This window comes from Corythoichthys intestinalis, chromosome 16, assembly GCF_030265065.1.
Source record: "Corythoichthys intestinalis isolate RoL2023-P3 chromosome 16, ASM3026506v1, whole genome shotgun sequence".
NCBI classification, from domain to species: domain Eukaryota; kingdom Metazoa; phylum Chordata; class Actinopteri; order Syngnathiformes; family Syngnathidae; genus Corythoichthys; species Corythoichthys intestinalis.
In genome coordinates, this window is record NC_080410.1 from 13498171 (window position 1) to 13516667 (window position 18497).

Genomic DNA, 18497 nt, shown 5'->3' on the forward strand with positions numbered 1-18497 from the left:
GAGTGATTGGATGCCACACGATTGGACGTTTATCATCATTTTGGGAAGGGTGACAAGTGTTCTTTTTTTTATACATATAGTCTGTGCGTAGTTGGCGACCATCTTGGTTAGGTCGACCAGCAGTTGGAAATTAAGGCCATGTCTACACCTAGCAGGGTTTTTTTTTAAAACCGAGGATCCTACCCTAATACGTCCGGAAAAAATAATTACGTCTACACCAGCACATTTGTAGAAAAAAAAGCTTTCACAGCCAACCCCATTCATTTATTTTTAAGAACACTCAGAACAATGCGCGAAAAATAATTGTCCATAATACACCCATCCTTCACATGTGTTCTTCAATGTGAAGCACTCCATGAGTTAGTGAATAAATGGAAGCAAAAAGCACCTGTCTAATTTACTCTGAAGGGAATAGTATCTTTTCTCATATTTACTGTTAGACTGTTTGTATTACTCTAACACACCCGATATAAAATCAATAGCATTTAATATTATACTTTAAGAAAAACAAGCAGAATATATTTGATATTATGAACAGTTGGACTTTAAATGATTAGAATTTGCAGCGCCAAGACAACGGGCAGATAAAGGCAGAACAGATACAGGACGCCTTCTGACCACGGAAGCCCAACGCGTTACGTAGCTGACGGAGCAAGACTGACGCCAACAAGCAGGTGATTGGCAATACATCTACAAGCCCACATCTGCACCACCTAATCCTGCAACCAGCTCTTATGGACAGTCCAGAACAAATGGCGGGACATCTTGCCTACCCCAAGTAACATCTGATACAAAGGAACCCCTGACCGGGAAGTGAACAGTCAGCACTCACGTGGTGCTGGGGACGGCAAAATCCTTAACTCTAACCTGACAACAGTAACGCCCGAATTCTCCTGTCTAACAGAAAATAATCCTAAACAACGCCCAAACACACCCTTCTTCCAGACCACAGCCCGCCTCAACAGAGCCTTTAAAAGACTGAATGTTTAATTAATCGTTGTCAATTTTCTCAGGAATCTTTTGTTGACTTGTGATATGGTGACCCTGGATCCAGTTTGCCTCTTCGCCTGGGACTCTCTGTGCTGTATGATTGCTGCCGACTTGGAATAAATTGTCAACTTGTGTTTTTGAAGTCTTTTTCCAGCTTTAAAAAGGAGTCAGTACAAGAGGTTAAGACTAAGGTGAATGCGTGGAGTTTGGCCTTTTAGCCGGGTTGTTGGAGTTCCGCCGGCCAGGGTCATTGGAATTGCGCTAGCGCAGTTCCGATGGTTCGGCTGGCGTGATTCCGGCAATATGGCTAAAAGGTCAGATTCCTTCAACTCCAAATGTAAACATTGGTCTCATTTGTGACGTACGAACAAAGTTTGTCGGAGTCAGTGACGTTTCCACAGTTAAATGTTCGGTTATCAGTGTCCACATGATGGCCAAACCGTAAAAAAAGTTATTCTTTTTGCCAAATACCCTGCTGCGTGCAGACATGGCCTAACTCTCAAAGAGTACATATTGCACAGCATTGGCGCGGTATTTATTAGTACTCCCCGATGATGTCATTTTAGTACTGTTTTGGTACCATATCGGTGAAACACTAGTTAATACAAAGTTAGTACAAAAATGCAGAAGCATTTAGGATGTGCCCACCTTGTCCTTTGTCCATTATGGGAGTGTCAGTGCGTGAGGAGCAGTTGCTACGGGCAACACTGCAGTTAGTGGCGCAACCCACTAGCGTGATACCAGCCAACATACCCTCCACACTGCCGGAGTCCTCGCCTCCCCCTGCACCACCATCACCTGGATCCAATACGATTTCACCAGCTGGATAGTCACTCTCACTGGCAGCTTTATATAAAAAAAGGAAGGATATGCGTATTTCCCGCAAAAGAAGTTAAAATACATTTAAGTTATGTTGACATCAGTTTAACAAAAAAAAATATATATATATCCTAAAATGCCATTTATAGACTGGTCATGTTTATTGTTTTTGCTTTTTAAATCCCTAAAAGCTCTGTATAAAGTAGGGTATTTGTTTTATTATTTTAATTACTATTACTATTAGCAAGTAATAGTAATAGTAGTCAGGGGTCCCACAGTCGTTGAAAGGATTTCACACTTATGGTTCCCCTGCGACCCTTCCATTTAAATTTTTTTTTTTTTTTTTTTTAAATAATGTCACACTGGCAACAAGGGAAAATTTAACACACCGCCACTGACTGCGATAGACATACAATCCATTTTCAACGGTTAAACTGGACAGTAGGGGTGTTAAAAAATAGATTCTGAGATACATAGCAATTCTCGTATCGACCCTTACATGTGTGTTTTTGGTAGACATAATAAATTTATTGGTTACACTTCTACTCCCATCCAGTAGATAGCAGCACGCGGGAGTATTGCCTTGCAGTCTGCTGAAGTGACAAAAACATTAGACTAATACGAGTAGAGATTTTTACACGTAACCCTTACGTGGTTGCTCGGATTAGTCCTTTTGGAAGTCTGAAATTTGGGCTCATTTTGGCTTTTACTGCAAAAACTGAGGCATGGAGTTTTTAGAATCCCACTTAAGCAGGTTTGCACTAAAAAAGAGATTATGTTATAATGAAAGCCATATGTTGTTCAAACATAAAAAAACATTTTTACTTGAGTGCTGGATGAGGTTTCAGAAATAAATTTATATAAATGTACTTATGTCCATTTGGAATTATTTTTTTCTGAAGTGATACACAAATATCGCAATAATCGTCTTCAAGTGTAGTATCAGGAGTAATTGGGATCGAATCGAATGACCTGTGAATCGTGATACAAATCGCATCGCCAGATGAGGCAATACACACCCTTACTGGACAGGACGACTATCGTTATCAATGACGGCTTATAAATTAAGCGATTATTGAGACCACTTATACATGGCTCGCACACATTTCAAAAACTGCAACTGGAGTTCAAATTGGAAGGGCGGAACCGACGACATATTTACGTAGCTAATGAGTGACACTGTGGAAGCACGGCAGAGCTGTCCAGTGATGTCACCGCCCAGAGTTCATTGCACCATCAACAGCAATGGCAACCTACTACCATACTGGCCCGAATATAAGACGGCCCTGAATATAAGGCGACCCCCTCTTTTTCAAGACTCAAGTTTGAAGAAAAGACTTTTCGAACACCAAATTTTTATACAGAAAATAATTACATTACATCCAAAGCAAATGATTATAACATATTTGAGAGAAAAACCATGTTATATTGCCTCATTCAAATCTTAATATCTGAACATTTAAATATGTAAACTAAAGTGCAATCACATTCGTAAATAAATGGCTTCTGGTTTTTGAAATGTAAATAAACCAATCTATTGTGATAAAACAACAAAATTCCAATAACTGCATTAACTATTAAAGTGAAGTCTAACTGTAACTGTGGTCTTGAAACAAATCTGAATAAGGAAAAACATTGCAATAAAATAATGCAAACTGGTTAAACTTAAGAGTACCTGAGGTCTGTCATGACAGAACATCGCTTCAATGATATCTGGCGCCATCGAGCGTCGTAAATGGGGAGAGTAGCTGAGATCTGTCATGACAGAACATCGCTTCAATGATATCTGGCGCCATCTAGCGTCGTGAATGGGTATAATGTCTAGACCGCGAATATAAGACAACCCCCTCCTTTTCAGTCTTATTTCAATGCAAAAAAAAACACCGTCTTGTATTCGGGCCAATATGGTATATAAAAATTTGCTCCTTTTTCAATTAAATTGTCATTTTACCAATAAATCACTACCGTTTCCTTTTTCAAAACAATTTTTTATAATTTGGTACTTTTTCTATTAAACTTAACTCTTAACTTAATTTCATTTCAACTAGGGAATATTTATTCAATATACGAGTAAACTGAGTTACAAGCTTGGTCACGGGACCGGTAAAACTGTAAATAGAGGGACCACTGCACAAGGTAAGTTACAGTTGATAGTGGGATGCATAATCCTCACCTGGCACGCTAGAGATGCAGAGGACATGAGCATTACAGACGTTGAACTGGTCCACAAGTGAGCCCGGCTGGTTAGCATCGATGATCACCACCTTGCTAGCTGAGTGGGTGCTGGTTAGAATCCAAACACGGCTGCTCATGGTGTCAGTTTCCTGAAGCTCCTTAGACTAGAGTATGGGGCAGTGTTAGCGGAATAACCAAAAATGGTAAAAGTACTCGCTCTCTGTAGTCTGTGCTTTACTAAAAGTAGAGATATTTGTGTATAATAAATGGTGTTGGTAACGCTTCAATTGAATGTAGTGACTTTTCACCATTGGGACCAACTAATGGGGTGACGATCACTCGCAGACTAACCTTTCTCTTCTCAGGAGAGTTGTGATTGCTCTTCTTGCCTCCTTCGTTTTCCTCCGCTTGCAATGGATCGCTGCCACTAGAGATAGCTTTAAGTGGTCCGGACTCTGTGCAGCTGGCTTTCCATCCTGTCAGGTCCACTCCGGCTGCACACCACAGCTGGGGCAGACACAAAATAGAAGCTGGGACATCACATTTTTTTCATCGTTGACAGCGTTTTGGTGCATTGCAATGGAGGTACAATATGTGACATTCGTTTACAGGAAAAAGTAATTGTTTACCTTCCTGTTGGGGTCTTTCTCAACCAGGGGGCGACAGTACACCGGGACAGGAACATTTTTCATGCGGTTGTCCTCTTTTTCACTGTTGGTCTAAAATCAAAAGGTAGGAAGAAGCAATTTTAATTGTTGTTTTGTTATTCTTAGTAAATGTCTCGATCCAATATGGCTAGTTTTGGAGTATTGGACACAGTATCAGATTTGGTTACAAGATTGGATCGGATTTGTGTGTATTAGCATCGTAATATATCATGTTTGTAAAAAGAGCATTTCATAAGGAGGTTCCAGCAGGGCTCAATTTAATACAAAACATGGTTTTCCTGTTAGACGTATGGGTCAGTGCTGTAGGCTAGGGCCTAGGTTTGGTCTCAGCATTGGTAGGGGCGATATTACCATAATGCACATAATGCAAACAATGATTCAAATAAGGGACGGCTAGCTTGACCTCATTGTTCCTTGTGGAGGCTAGCCTGACCGCAGTAGTTTTGCAGGTTAGCAAGTTTAATATTATGCTAACTTTGATGCAGGTTGGACTTTCAGTAGCAAAATTAGTGGTGTTTCCCAAACTTCCACAACATTGATGTCTTTTTACATGACTTACAGTGGCTGCTGCTGGCCAAAAAAAAAAATTCTAATATCCCTCCTCTCCGAAGAGGGCGGAGGAGGCGGCATGTTGTCAATATGAGTCTGTTGGGAGTGTGTCAGTATGTGTGTGTGCGTGTGTGTTTTTTGTGGGGGGATGGGGGGCTTCAACTCATCAGCCAACCAAACGTTTGTTTGAGGGAGGGGAAAATGGACTGGCATATTCAGCAAGTGAAAAGGGATAAATATAAGTCTGAATGTCTGAATAATTCACTTAATAATGGTAGGGTCAACTCTTTATATAATGCAAATAAGGTTGCTTAAAAGTCGGTGGGGACAATTTGAGCATCCTGAAAAGTTGGTAGTGTTATGTCCCTACCGTCTTTATGCAAACCTACCCCCGTGGCTGTAGGGGTGCGTGTTAAAAAGACTCCAGCCAGAACTCTGTTGCTATCACTTGCCTGTTGTCTTTTCAGCTGGCTGTCCTGAGTGCTGTCTGTCTGACCACCATTCTGTGGGAAAGCAGATTTAGAGTCACCTGTGTTGTAAGTTGTAACACACTCTGATCTCTGGCCGTTTGCATGTACAGTACAACCAGTTAGCCAAGAGACTCATTGGGGTAACAAAACTCAATAGCTGGCATTGGCAGTGCTAAGTGTCCAGTCCATTCGAAGTAGGGAGGGTTGGCAGCGAATGAACAACCCTCCCACTTCAAATGGATTGGATGTCTACTAATGATAAACTGTATGACTTTTTTTCCCGATGGTGTAGTACTGTGTGACATGGGAAAAATCTGTCACAATATGGGTCATTTTATATCACGATATTGATATGCCACTAAACAATACATTTTTAATTATGTGGTGAAAAATTATAGAGTGTTTGTATATTATATATTATTATATATTACCGCTTTCCCCCTCCCACTTTATTTTTTATATTATTTAGTGCATGTTTTGACCTACAGAGGGTGCCATGTTTTGAGTGTGCAATGGACTCTCGGGGTGATGACGTAGATTGTCACTGTCACTCGACGAATACTACCGGGTTACTGCAATTCCTTCTACGCGGCAAGACGTCCAACACATGCGCTCATCGGTTAAAAGCGGCAAGTACATACTATTTGTTTTTTTATTGAGTCTTTTATTACCTTTTCATTGCCTCAAAATACTTTTTGCATGTGTTTTCCTCTCATACTTTTAAGCACTGTGTTGTGGTAGCTTCAAAGCAGATTGTTGATCCGTTGACCACATTAGTCACGTAACATATTTAAACCACCCTTATTTGATATTACTAAGTTTAAGTACTTTCTAAAACCATCTTTAGTATGTTCTGTTAGTATGCATCTAAACAAAACAAGCTGAAAGTTCACGGTAGTACTTTGGGTGTCAAATTTGCCTCTTGTAGACGTTTTGCCGGTGTAGCACATTTTGGCAACACACCGGATTTTTTTTTCTACTCTCGTCTCGTCTCATCCCGTGTTTCCTGTTCATTTTGCTTTTGCTGCTTGTTTTGTGAAATATCGACAGTGCTGTCATGCTCATTAATGTTGAACTAATGAAAGGGTTGAACAGATGTTAAGTTTATGTCGCTAGAGTCATACTCTGGAAGCTCGGCAGCGGAACCATGTGACGTCACCGCCCTGCGACGTCAACAACAATGGCGATCTACTAATTTTACAAATAGTATAAAAACAAAAATATCAAGAGGGGTTTCAATATCAAATCATTTTAACTCATAATAACGTTTATCTTTCAAGAACTACAAGTCTTTCTATCCGTGGATCCTTTTAAAACTGACCTGTCACATATGTTAAATGCAACAAGTAGTGCTGCAAACTAAAACGATCCAGTGTAAATAGAAACCGCATAGTAGCATACTTATTTTTTGGTTTACTTAAATGTAAAGGTATACATTTTTCTACTAATACTTTTGACTAGTGTTTTTTCCTTTTATAATTGCTTGATATTAAGTTAGCATAATTAATACTTCATTAAGAGCTGTTAATATTGGACACGTGTTGCTATTTTCTATTGTTTTGCATGCATTGCTCACAAATGGTTGGCAGGGGTAACCATTTTGCTGACTCATGACATCTTGAGGCCAATTAGCGGTACTACTATGGCATATTGCAGTCAATCAGTTTCGGAAGTCAGTTCACATTAGACACCATCTGCTGGCCAGAATGTGTATTGCAGGAACAGGTCAATTTATAACGATAATTATGTCGGTAGACATGTAAAATGTCGAAAGTTTTGTATCGTTATGGCAATATATATCATCGTATTGTACAGCATGGTAGTAATGTGGATAAAGCAGCCAAAGTTCATCTTCATCGTAATTCGGCCATGCTTTCTCACAGAATGTCGTGGGACCCCGGGGGTTGGTGTGAGGCATACCTGTTTGAAACGTGGCGGAACGCTCCAACCACAGGCCTGCATGATGCCGTCGTCACGACGCATGTGCTCGCGCACCTGCCGGTACTGTTCCCGCCGCTGCTCACGGCGGGCCAACAGTGCCGAGTCACTAAGGAGAGACGCAACACCGTTACTGGCCAATCTGGAAGCAACGGCCAGGCGGGAGGAGCGAGGAGAGAAAAAGCCAAGCATTAGCGGGCAGCCAGCAGCAAGCCACTCAGACAGTGAGAAATTTTTTGCTTCGCCTCTTTTGTACAGTACAGCCATCCCCCGCTATATCACTACACAGATCTCGATATATATATATATATATATATATATATTTTTTTTTTTCAGGTTTTACAACAATACTATAATTTGGAATGTGGCTGGCCGTTAAACCTAGTGGAAGGACGTGTCTTGGGCAGAAAAACACGAGTTGATATTTTTTAAGCCATTAGTCAAGAATTGACCTCGAAATCGGTAAAAATATGATACAAAATGGCCAATTGATGGAAACAAATTGGTCCACAAAGATTGAAAGACTTTTTTTAAAAGAAAGAAATGGTCTCAACTAGACATGTGCCGACTACCGGTTTCAAGGTATACCGTGGTATGAAAACGTCACAGTTTCAAAACCGCCAAAATTTTCTGTCATACCGTCCCTACGGTATTAGCTATTTTTTATGTCCCAAAAATGCATGGAGAAATCCCTCACTTGCAGCTGCTCAAGCCTACCCCACCGGTTGTTGCTCAGTGTTAGTGAGTCATCTGTGCTACACGATGGCTGGAGGAGGTGAAACTCCTGAACTACCCCCCCCCCCCCCAATCGAAGAAAACGAATTCGCTGGTATGGGAATACTTCGGCAACAGAAAAGTTACAGACGGTGGCGGCTTAGAGGACTGCCAACCAACATGTGAAACATGTTTGCGTAGGGTGGCTGCCGAGGAGGCAAAACCTCCAATATGATTTTGCATTTATACAACATTAAAGGTTCGTAAACACTGTCATGAACGTTTCCCACCAGCTACGAGAGTTAACTCCAGTGTGTTTAGTGTGTCTAGCGGTGGTAAAACGTGTTTTTTCCTCTCTGGCAACTTTCTGTGTTGAGAAAGAGAATGAATGTTTAGTGTAAACATGACACGAGTCATACAGACATGCTTTTTATGGAAAAAATTCAATTATTTTTGTTCTAATGGTAATAATGTTGAGCTGTGGCTGTGGGTTTAGGACTGCATTAGCCCACTGTACTGACTTTTATTGTTGTAACACTTCCTGTTTTGGCGTATGATATCAGTTCAAACATGGCAGACCTGGGAGTGCACCTGCCGCTCATCAGCAATCAACACTGCTTATAAGGAGCGGTCTGGGCAGCAAGCTGGTGCCAAAGGATTCTGCCTGTTGACATTGGTACATCGGCCAACTAAAGCCTATGGTTTTTTGACTCTTGTTTTTGAACGCTTCAATGATTCTGTCTTTTGCCTTCAGGACACCCACCCAGCTAGGCCTCCAAATAGGCCTGTCTTCAATAAATACAACTTCATTCTACATGAGCCTCCGGGTCGCACTTTGGTCCACATCGGCTTCGCCTAGCCTGCCATAACAGCATTTATTTTAATTTTATTTAGAATATTTTAGTTACCGTATTGGCCCGAATATAAGACGGTGTTTTTTGCATTGAAATAAGATTGAAAAAGAGGGGGTCGTCTTATATTCGCGGTCTAGACATTATACCCATTCACGACGCTAGATGACGCCAGATATCATTGAAGCGATGTTCTGTCATGACAGATCTCAGCTACTGTCCCCATTCACGACGCTAGATGGCGCCAGATATCATTGAAGTGATGTTCTGTCATGATAGATCTCAGCTACTCTCAAGTTTAACCAGTTTGCATTATTTTATTTTATTGCAATGTTTTTCCTTGTTCAGATCTGTTTCAAAACTACAGTTACAGTTAGACTTCTTTGATGGTTAATGCAGTTATTGCAATTTTGTTGTTTTATCACAATAGATTGGTTTATTTACATTTTAAAAACCAGAAGCCATTCATTTACGAATGTGATTGAACTTTAGTTTACATATTTAATGTTCAGGTATTAAGATCTGAATGAGACAAAATAACAAGCTTTTTCTCTCAAATATATTTGTTTCATTTGTTTCAGATCTACTGTAATTATTTTCTGTATAAAAATTAATTTGGTGTTCAAAAAGTCTTTTTTCAAACTTGAGTCTTGAAAAAGAGGGGGTCATCTTATAATCAGGGCCGTCTTATATTCGGGCCAATACGGTATTTTTTTGTTCTTTTTCATTTATTTAAACTTAACATTATACTTATGTTCCAATTTTCTATTATGTTTTGAAAACGAATAATCCTGTTCACTGGGAAAAAAGTTGTATTTTTTTTAGATATCTCAAAGTAACACATTTTAGAGCTTTAATTGCAATACCGTGAAACCGTGATATTTTTGCTTAAGGTTATCATACTGTCAGAATCTCATACCGGCACATGCCTAGTCACATTGTCTAATTCACAAGTGTCACAATATTTGTGTGTGCCCATTATGATGCAGCTATATATATATATTTTTTTTTTTTTTTAAATATGGGCTCTACACATATTTTGTCAAGTCTAGAACATAGCGATGAATGGGGGATGACTGTTCTTTTGTCTTGCGTGAGGAGATTTAAACTAGCAAAAGCGACTAAAGCGGCAAGGGGTGTATACGGAGTGCACGCTCACTCTTCTGGGAAGAACTCCAAGGTGCGGTTGGAGGTCGAGATCTGACACATGGTGTGGCTGCGGCGCTGAGGGAAGCCCGCCGGTGAGGGCGACTTGTAGTGAATGTTGACGCTGTAGTATGGACGCTTGACAGGCGGAGGACTGGACGATGAGCTAAAGAGACGTGCAAAGCTGGAGGGATGCAGAGATTTTGTAAGTTTTTAAAAATTTTGAATGGCAGGAAATAGTATGCGAATTTGTTAAAAGCAGAAACTCACAACTGCCAGATGGTGGACTTCTTTTTCTCTTGAATTGCAGGACTCTCACGGGAAGCCCTGGAGGAGGGAAAATAAACATGGACATTAATGGAAAGAACAGTGGCGGTTTCTTGTACTGAATCAATTTTCTTCCTTGGAGTAAGAACACATTATACCTGTTAACATTAATATATTTTTCACATGGAGTATTATTCAATTCATATAATTCTTTATTACATTTTTAAATCATCACTTAAACCTTTACTTATTGACTCTGAGGTTACCTTGAATTATGTCAATGATGGAATCTCAGTACAACTACTTTGAAGTCACTTTGTGGCTGTACTGACCTGATCATCTCTGTCCACCGCACAGCCTCCTGCAGCTCCATCAGCCTTTCCTTGTACTGGTTCCTCTCCATCAGCACCCTTGCCATCTCGACCCGGGTAAAGCGCCTTCTCTGGGTCATGGTCATGTCACCATCTTGTATGGGTGATGAAAACTGGGAGACAAATGACAGTTGTTTGGGTATTAAAGCAAATATTGACATGAACTGAAGAGCTCTTAATTAGATCAAATCAGTCACAAACATGATAATACATTATTTTGTAGCAGAAAATCCATCCATCCATCCATCCATCCATCCATCCATCCATCCATCCATCCATCCATCCATCCATCCATCCATCCATCCATCCATCCATCCATCCATCCATCCATCCATCCATCCATCCATCCATCCATCCACCCACCCACCCACCCACTTACTCCGGCAGAATATCTGCCAGTAAAACATTTTGAATACTAATGGTGGTCAGCAACATTAAACTCAACATTAAAATAAGGCAGGGCAAAAGGTTAGAAAAGTCTATAGACTAATCCAAATAAAGATTTGTGGATGCCGCTCTCTAGTGGTGGCCGACATTAGTGGGGTGTTAAGACACCTTACTAGCAGCCCGGCGTCAGTCAATGTAAACAATAACGTTAGCTGCTGATAGCGTTGCCAACTCCCAGAAAATGAAAATAAAGGACACCTCATTGGTAGAGCCGCCCGGCCTGATAACCATCACCTTTTTTTTTGTATGAGATAATTTGATTTAATTACTTATATTGTAAAATTAATACAGTAACTGTAATATAATAATTTTACTCAAACTTGAATTAGGTGCATATTTGAGTGGGATTGTCATTGTTCCGTCAGTTCATTGGTCAGAAAGCAGGAAAGGCAGGATGCGTTCCCCTACATATTCTTGAAAAGCACCATACCAGTATTTGCTTGTTCTACAAATAAATCACTATTTTCGATTTTCATGACAACACAGGACAGAACGCGTCCCTTGTAAGCTTAATATGGGATGCATACTTTTGTTTCTGACTAGCCCGTTTTTCAATGAACAGTTGGCAACGCTAGCATCTGCTGGCTGTGTGTGCTGCAGACGCCACACCCCGGCAATGGCGGACAGGGCACTTCCAGTCGTTTTGCTCAAATTTGTCTATAATTTTTAGTGGCTGTGGTTTGATTACTTTTTTTATTTGACAAAGCTTTGTTTCTGTTGGACATTAATAGAACAGAAACCAAATGAAGAGTACAGTGTATCACAAAAGTGAGTACACCCCTCGCATTTCTGCAGATATTTAAGTATATCTTTTCATGGGGGGACAATGACAAAATGACACTTTGACACAATGAAAAGTAGTCTGTGTGCAGCTTATATAATAGAGTTAATTTATTTTCCCCTCAGAATAACTCAAAATATAGCCATTAATATCTAAACCCCTGGCAACAAAAGTGAGTACACCCCTTAGAAACTACATACATCCCTAAATGTCCAAATTGAGAACTGCTTGTCATTTTCCCTCCAAAATGTCATGTGACTCATTACAGGAGTGCTGTCAGCATTGCTTCAGAGATTGAAGAGGTGGGGGGTCAGCCTGTTAGTGCTCAGACCATACGCCGCACTCTACATCAAATTGGTGTGCATGGCTGTCACCCCAGGAGGAAGCCTCTTCTGAAGACGGGACACAAGAAAACCCGCAAAAGGTGTGCTGAAGACATCTCAACAAAGCACATGGATTACTGGAACCATGTCCTATGGTCTGATGAGACGCGCGGCCCTTCCGGGGTTTAGATATTAATGGCTATATTTTGAGTTATTTTGAGGGGGAAAAATTAACTCTATTATATAAGCTGCACACACACTACTTTTCATTGTGTCAAAGTGTCATTTTGTCAGTGTTGTCCCATGAAAAGATATACTTAAATATCTGCAAAAATGCGAGGGGTGTACTCACTTTTGTGATACACTGTATAATAGCAAATGACAAGGACTCACGTCATCATTTCCTTCATCCTTGGAGTCCCGAGATGCTCCGAGAGCCTCAGCTCTTAACCTGCAGCCCAAAAACAAAAATAGTTTCTTAGATACGTTAGGTGTTAAATGATTGATGACTAGAGAGGAAAATTACCATAAATGCAGTTCCAAATTCAATGAATATAGTTGAATAATATTCTTTGTGAATATTCATATTAGTTGACAATCATTTTCACCTTCGTAGTTCTTCTTCCAGTTCTTTGACTTTGGCGTCCACCTTGTTCTTTGACTGCCTCAGGGCCTCAAGCTCCTCGCGGAGCACCTCGTGCTCACTGGACAGCTCGTCAACTTTGGCAATAAGATCATCTTTAACAATGTTGAGAGCATTTCTGTGAAGAAAAAAGAACAACTTCAGAATAATTTTATAAACGTGTATTTGAGTTAAACAAAACAGTGTATGGTTCTAAATAGGGATGGGAACCTCTGGGTACCTTCTGATACGATACCATTTGGAATACAAGGCTAACGTTAACGAATATCTCAGAATATGGTGATACAGCTGTAAGACAAGGCCCCAAAGCCTTATATAAAGGAATGTTGTTTTTAACCTCATCAACTGACATCAAGCTGCAAGGTAATTGTTTTCAACCTTATCAAGCTGACTCATGCGAAAAGGGGAGCAAGGTACCGCCGATACCGCAAAATAGTGAACATAACATGTTTTCTCGTCAAACCGTGCGAAGGGAATGTGTTATTCTCAACCTTATCAAGCTGCAAGGTACAGCCTGACCGCAAAATCAAAAGGGGAGTAAGGATTCTCGAAGGCCGTAGGCCGTGCGAAACGTCTAAGGGAGATCCAAACATTCTCCGAAGCCGTGTGAAACTCGAACGGGAGGGGAAGTTACGAGGCGCGGTACTTGCTATAAAGAAGCGACGGAGACAAGTACAATCAGAGTCTACTGAGAGTTCACGCGCGCGGATGTCCAGTTTTGGTGTTTCCTTGCTCGCTTTACCGAGGACGCCCCGGCTCTCCGTCCTTCCAGCACACGGTAATGAGATTTATGTTATTGCATGTAATCTATGAGGTGAAACACAATTGTTGCTTGCTTGCTTGTACACTTTATACTGTGGGTTAAATAAAATGTGCCGCTTGTTTAACGCAGTGAAGTGTTATTGTTTGCTGTCCATGTAAGTCGCCGACGATCCGCGATCCTGAAGTTAATAATAAGTCATAGCAATTGATTATGAGTTGTGACTATTGTATTATTTGATACTGTAATTGATTATAAGCAGTGTCTACTCAAAGAATACTTGTCTGATTGGATATAACAGACAAGTTAACCCATTGTAGCCTGGTGATTGGGTATCAGCCTCGCTGCTATTCATTTTCATTGATACTGTGATTGATCATAAGCAGTATCAGAATTGTTTCAAAACAATTATGGCGTCACGGACAGGATTAATAGTATTGATAAATTGATTAGTATTGATTGAAATTGGTCATTGTAATTAAGTAATACTGAGAATTTGTTGTTTGGTAAATTGACTTGAGTAATACTGGGATTGTGTTGTTTTGGGATTTACGTATTACTCGATAAATTGAGTGAACATTCCGGTATATTTTTGGTTTAGCGTTATCAGTAGCGCGGGAAGTGTCGTCGGCGCGCGGGTTCGCGGCCCAGCCAAGCCAGAGAGGTGGGAGTGAATAGCGGGGCGACGCTGAACGACTAAGACGTTCATGGTGACACTGAACGCTGTCGAACGCGTGAAACGGTATAGCGCGGGGACCGGAAGGGACCGGAAATTTCAAAGTAATACTGAGTGAGACGTAACAGAATAGCGATGTTTCAGAAATTGCGGAATTAATAAACATTGTCTATTAAGCAAAAGTGTGCCTGTTGCTTACTCACTGCGAACCTGGAAAATTTCAAAACAATTTTGGAGTTGTCGGACAGGATTTCCGGAGAACTGCGACTTGGACATGGCTTGTTGTTTGAGTAAAAGTAAAACTTTGGATGAACCCGAAGGGGGTTCTGCTGACTGCGTCTCGGGAGTGCCGGGGTGGGACAGTCGTGAGTATAGAGAAATCGGGAATTCTGCTGACTGCGTCTCGGGAGTGCCGGGGTGGGACAGTCATGAGTATAGAGAAATTGGGAAATTGTTAACGCGGAATGGGGGACGCCCTGGTCCGTGGGTTAACATGACAACAGGGGCCAGCCCGACGTCAGTCAAAGATTTACTGACTCAGGTTGTGGTCCGAAAAAGAGCGCCTTTGGGGGGTGTACGAAAAATGATGTGGATTTGTGCAGAAGCATGGAAAGATCGTAACTCCTCGTTGGGAAAAAGAACCGTGGAATGGAATTGCGTCGTGTTTGCGCGGATGCGATGATCGTCCCGATACGTGGATTCGTTAGGGGATTGTACTACACATGACGTCAGATAAATAGGAATTTCTGTGGATCTGTGTTGACAGTTAGTTCGTCATTGACCTCAAATTGTATGTTTTTTATGTTTGGTCTGGTGTGAGCCACTGGTAGAATGTACGGTAATTCTGATTTGTATTTGAAATTGTGCTGTCCTGTATGATAAGCCATTGGGGATGGTTGTTATTGTGTGACTGAACGTGAGGCTGCGTCGCGTCATGATTCTTTTTTGCGAGGCTCATGTGTAATAGTTGAACGTTTATTGTGTGTGTATAATTGTAGTTATTGTCGCGTGACTGATTATGATTTTTTGCGTGGGATCGTGTGTGAATAGCTGACCGTTTACTGCGCAAAATGGGAAGAAGGGAACGTTTTTCAACATGAGGAGTGCGGCCCTTCGGTGGCCCCTATTTGCAACATGGGGTCCTCGACGGCATTCGCTGGGTTTTTGCCCAAATTGATTATAAGGGGAGGTTGTAATTGCAGCTGGGAATATTCCAGCCTTTTCCTTATATTATTTAGGATAAAATTGAGAAACAAATTGGGAAAACAGGTAAAACAAAAATGATTTTGAAATGGAATTTCATTAGAGATGAGAATAGATTGTTGAGCTCCATTGAAACTTATAGAATGTTAAGGGGAATTAATTTAATTATCAACAAGCTCATGGATTAAACTGTGTTTAGACATTTGATTAACTGATTAATCGAATATGACTGAGGGTGGGGACAGCTGCATGCCAGCATCTGCCTGATCAACAGATGATGGTATTCCAGTTCCCGCCCAGAAACTCAAAACAACAAGGATTATTGATAGTGTTGACAAATTATGTTAATGGGAACAGTGATAAAGTGATTATTCACCTTGATGCAGCTGTAACAGTTGAGGTGTGGTATTGGCAACTTAAGGGTTAATAATGTACACTTAATGTCATGAGTTGCTTTATTGATAACTTGAACACTGTCATGAGTTGCTTTATTGACAACTTGAATTTGACTGTCATGAGTTGCTTTATTGATAATTTGAATTTGAAATTTTTTCTTAAGGAATTTTGAAGATACGAAATATTGTCTAGGCTTACGGCTTTTGGATCGCATGCTGATGGAATTTGGCTGTCTTTGTTCGGCTGTGATGTCAGTGGCTAATAGACAATTCTAGATTTTGTCGTCACGTGGAATAGTGGCCAATTTTGTAATGAGTGACCATGGCAAAATTTATAATGTATGTAATTACAGTAAATTACAAAAGACGGAATTGAACAATCTGAAGAGAGAAGTGAATATTGGCGCTTCGCCAAGTGGAAATAATTATAACGATTTTGACTTTGCGATGTTAGAAAGAAGGTGCTTTTTGTGCCATCAAAGGGTACATTTAGCCAGGGAATGTGAGTGGAAGACATACAGGACAACTTATAAGATTGCAGAAACCGCCGAGTTACCTGTTCGAGCTACTCCGGGTTTACCTAGATCTGGATTGTCACTTAAAGGGGTAACTATACTTGCTGGGGGTTATTGATGCTGATTATCAAGGCGAATTGGGGGTTGTAATATACAATTTGACTTCAGAACCGTTTATTGTGAAATCTGACAGGAAAAATTGATACAAAAATGTGTCTGGTCCGAAGCGTTTGAAATCTCTTCTGCTTCTTCCAGCCTGACAATTGATAATGTGATGTGGAGGCGGTTTATTGGGACATCTACTGGGAGATCGCTACGGCTCTGCATGGTGGAGGATGCTCGGGGAGTCCGGTGTCCAAGGAAGGTCGTCCCTGCTCCTCTGGACCCCCCCCCCCTGCACCCCAGGAGTCAACAATACAGGAAGGGTTCGCAGGGCTCCCATGGTGGCTGCAGGATGCCTCATCACGGTCACGTCTGAAACACCTGTCGGTCGGTCTGTGGCATCTCGACAACAAAACGTGTCACTCACGCAATGGCACTGAGTGGATGACCGAGGTCACGTCTGACCTATGGACCTCGAACAGCACGGAAGTTCAAGGGATCGGATGAATTGCTCCTGTTCCTTTGGATCCCCCTTCTGGTCCCTTTGCCCCCTTGTTTGCCCCCTTTGTCCCCAGATTGAAGAAAACGCACACGGAGATTCACTGGATCGTCTTGTTTCCCCCTTTCCCCACATGTGCCGCACGGAAACAGCGTGCATGGTACGACACCCTTCTGGGTGGAACCGGAACCGTGTTAAGCATCTCTAACACGATTGATGGAGAAGTCACCAGAACTATGTTGTCTAACACCGGAAGTGACATTGCGCACGGTCTCTCGACCGTAGGGCTTTGGATGCCCACATCTATCGCGCCTCATGAAGAAGCGTCGTCTTTATTCTTAGCACAATTGTCATGGGATAAAGGGATGTGGGATGCAACACAAGAAGTATTAACACCTATAATTGATACACAATCAGTGATAACTACGAAAATGCACTGGAAAGTTGTATTCCCTGTTTTTCCATCGTGTGCTCGGAGGAAGAGAGAGTGGTATGACACGTTGTTAGGGGGAACGGGAACGTTATTGGGGGTATCCAATACCATTGATAATGAGGTAACGCGATATAAATTAGCTGGAAACGGACAGGGAACTCATGATGCCCTACTAAAAGTAGGAATGTGGCTTCCTAATTCAATAGTGGGACAAAAAGAAAATGCTAAATTATGGCAGGACGTATTTAAATGGGAACTGAATATATGGAACGCCACTAGCAGTGTTTTAACCAACGTGACTAAACAGCTAAACTGGACCACATGTAGCATACAATACCTACATGCACAGGCGCAGAAGGAACGTTTTATACGAACAATGACTACGGGAAATTATCAGGAGTGGCGTACGAGTTGGAATATATCTTCGGAGTTATGGTTACAGTTACATTCGGAATATACGGTTTGTAATGCGACCGAATGCAGGGGATATTGGACACAATACAAGGTAACCGCAAACGTCACCGTATGTAAATTTCAAATATTACCCGTAATAACTAAACTAGGTTATTGGTTTTTGCATGTGGAAGGTGAATGGTTTAACCCAGACACAAACCAGACCTTTAACACCGATCTTTGCGAAAACACAGATAAAGGACTAGCTTGTAGATTGCATCATGAATTTGTTAATCCTTGCTTGACAAACGTAGATTTCGCTTTATGCGATTGGTCGAGGGAACCTATTAGAGACGTTTTGTGGCAGAT

General features: G+C 41.2%; 1 protein-coding gene across 12 annotated transcripts in view; it reads right to left on the reverse strand.

Annotated features, from left to right (window-relative positions):
- mapk8ip3 (mitogen-activated protein kinase 8 interacting protein 3) overlaps positions 1–18497 on the reverse strand; it is a 91585-nt gene that overhangs the window by 27362 nt on the left and 45726 nt on the right. For 9 of the 12 annotated variants that reach the window (XM_057860860.1, XM_057860858.1, XM_057860854.1 and 6 more), the window contains 11 exons: positions 13118–13270; positions 12903–12960; positions 10920–11071; positions 10591–10647; positions 10334–10504; positions 7592–7751; positions 5654–5704; positions 4614–4703; positions 4336–4491; positions 3983–4148; positions 1639–1836 (listed from right to left, as the gene is read on the reverse strand). In XM_057860860.1, coding sequence (XP_057716843.1) covers positions 1639–1836; positions 3983–4148; positions 4336–4491; positions 4614–4703; positions 5654–5704; positions 7592–7751; positions 10334–10504; positions 10591–10647; positions 10920–11071; positions 12903–12960; positions 13118–13270 — 1412 coding nt within the window. The remainder of the gene's footprint in view (positions 1–1638; positions 1837–3982; positions 4149–4335; positions 4492–4613; positions 4704–5653; positions 5705–7591; positions 7752–10333; positions 10505–10590; positions 10648–10919; positions 11072–12902; positions 12961–13117; positions 13271–18497) is intronic. The other 3 variants (XM_057860863.1, XM_057860862.1, XM_057860855.1) reach the window with 1 other exon arrangement.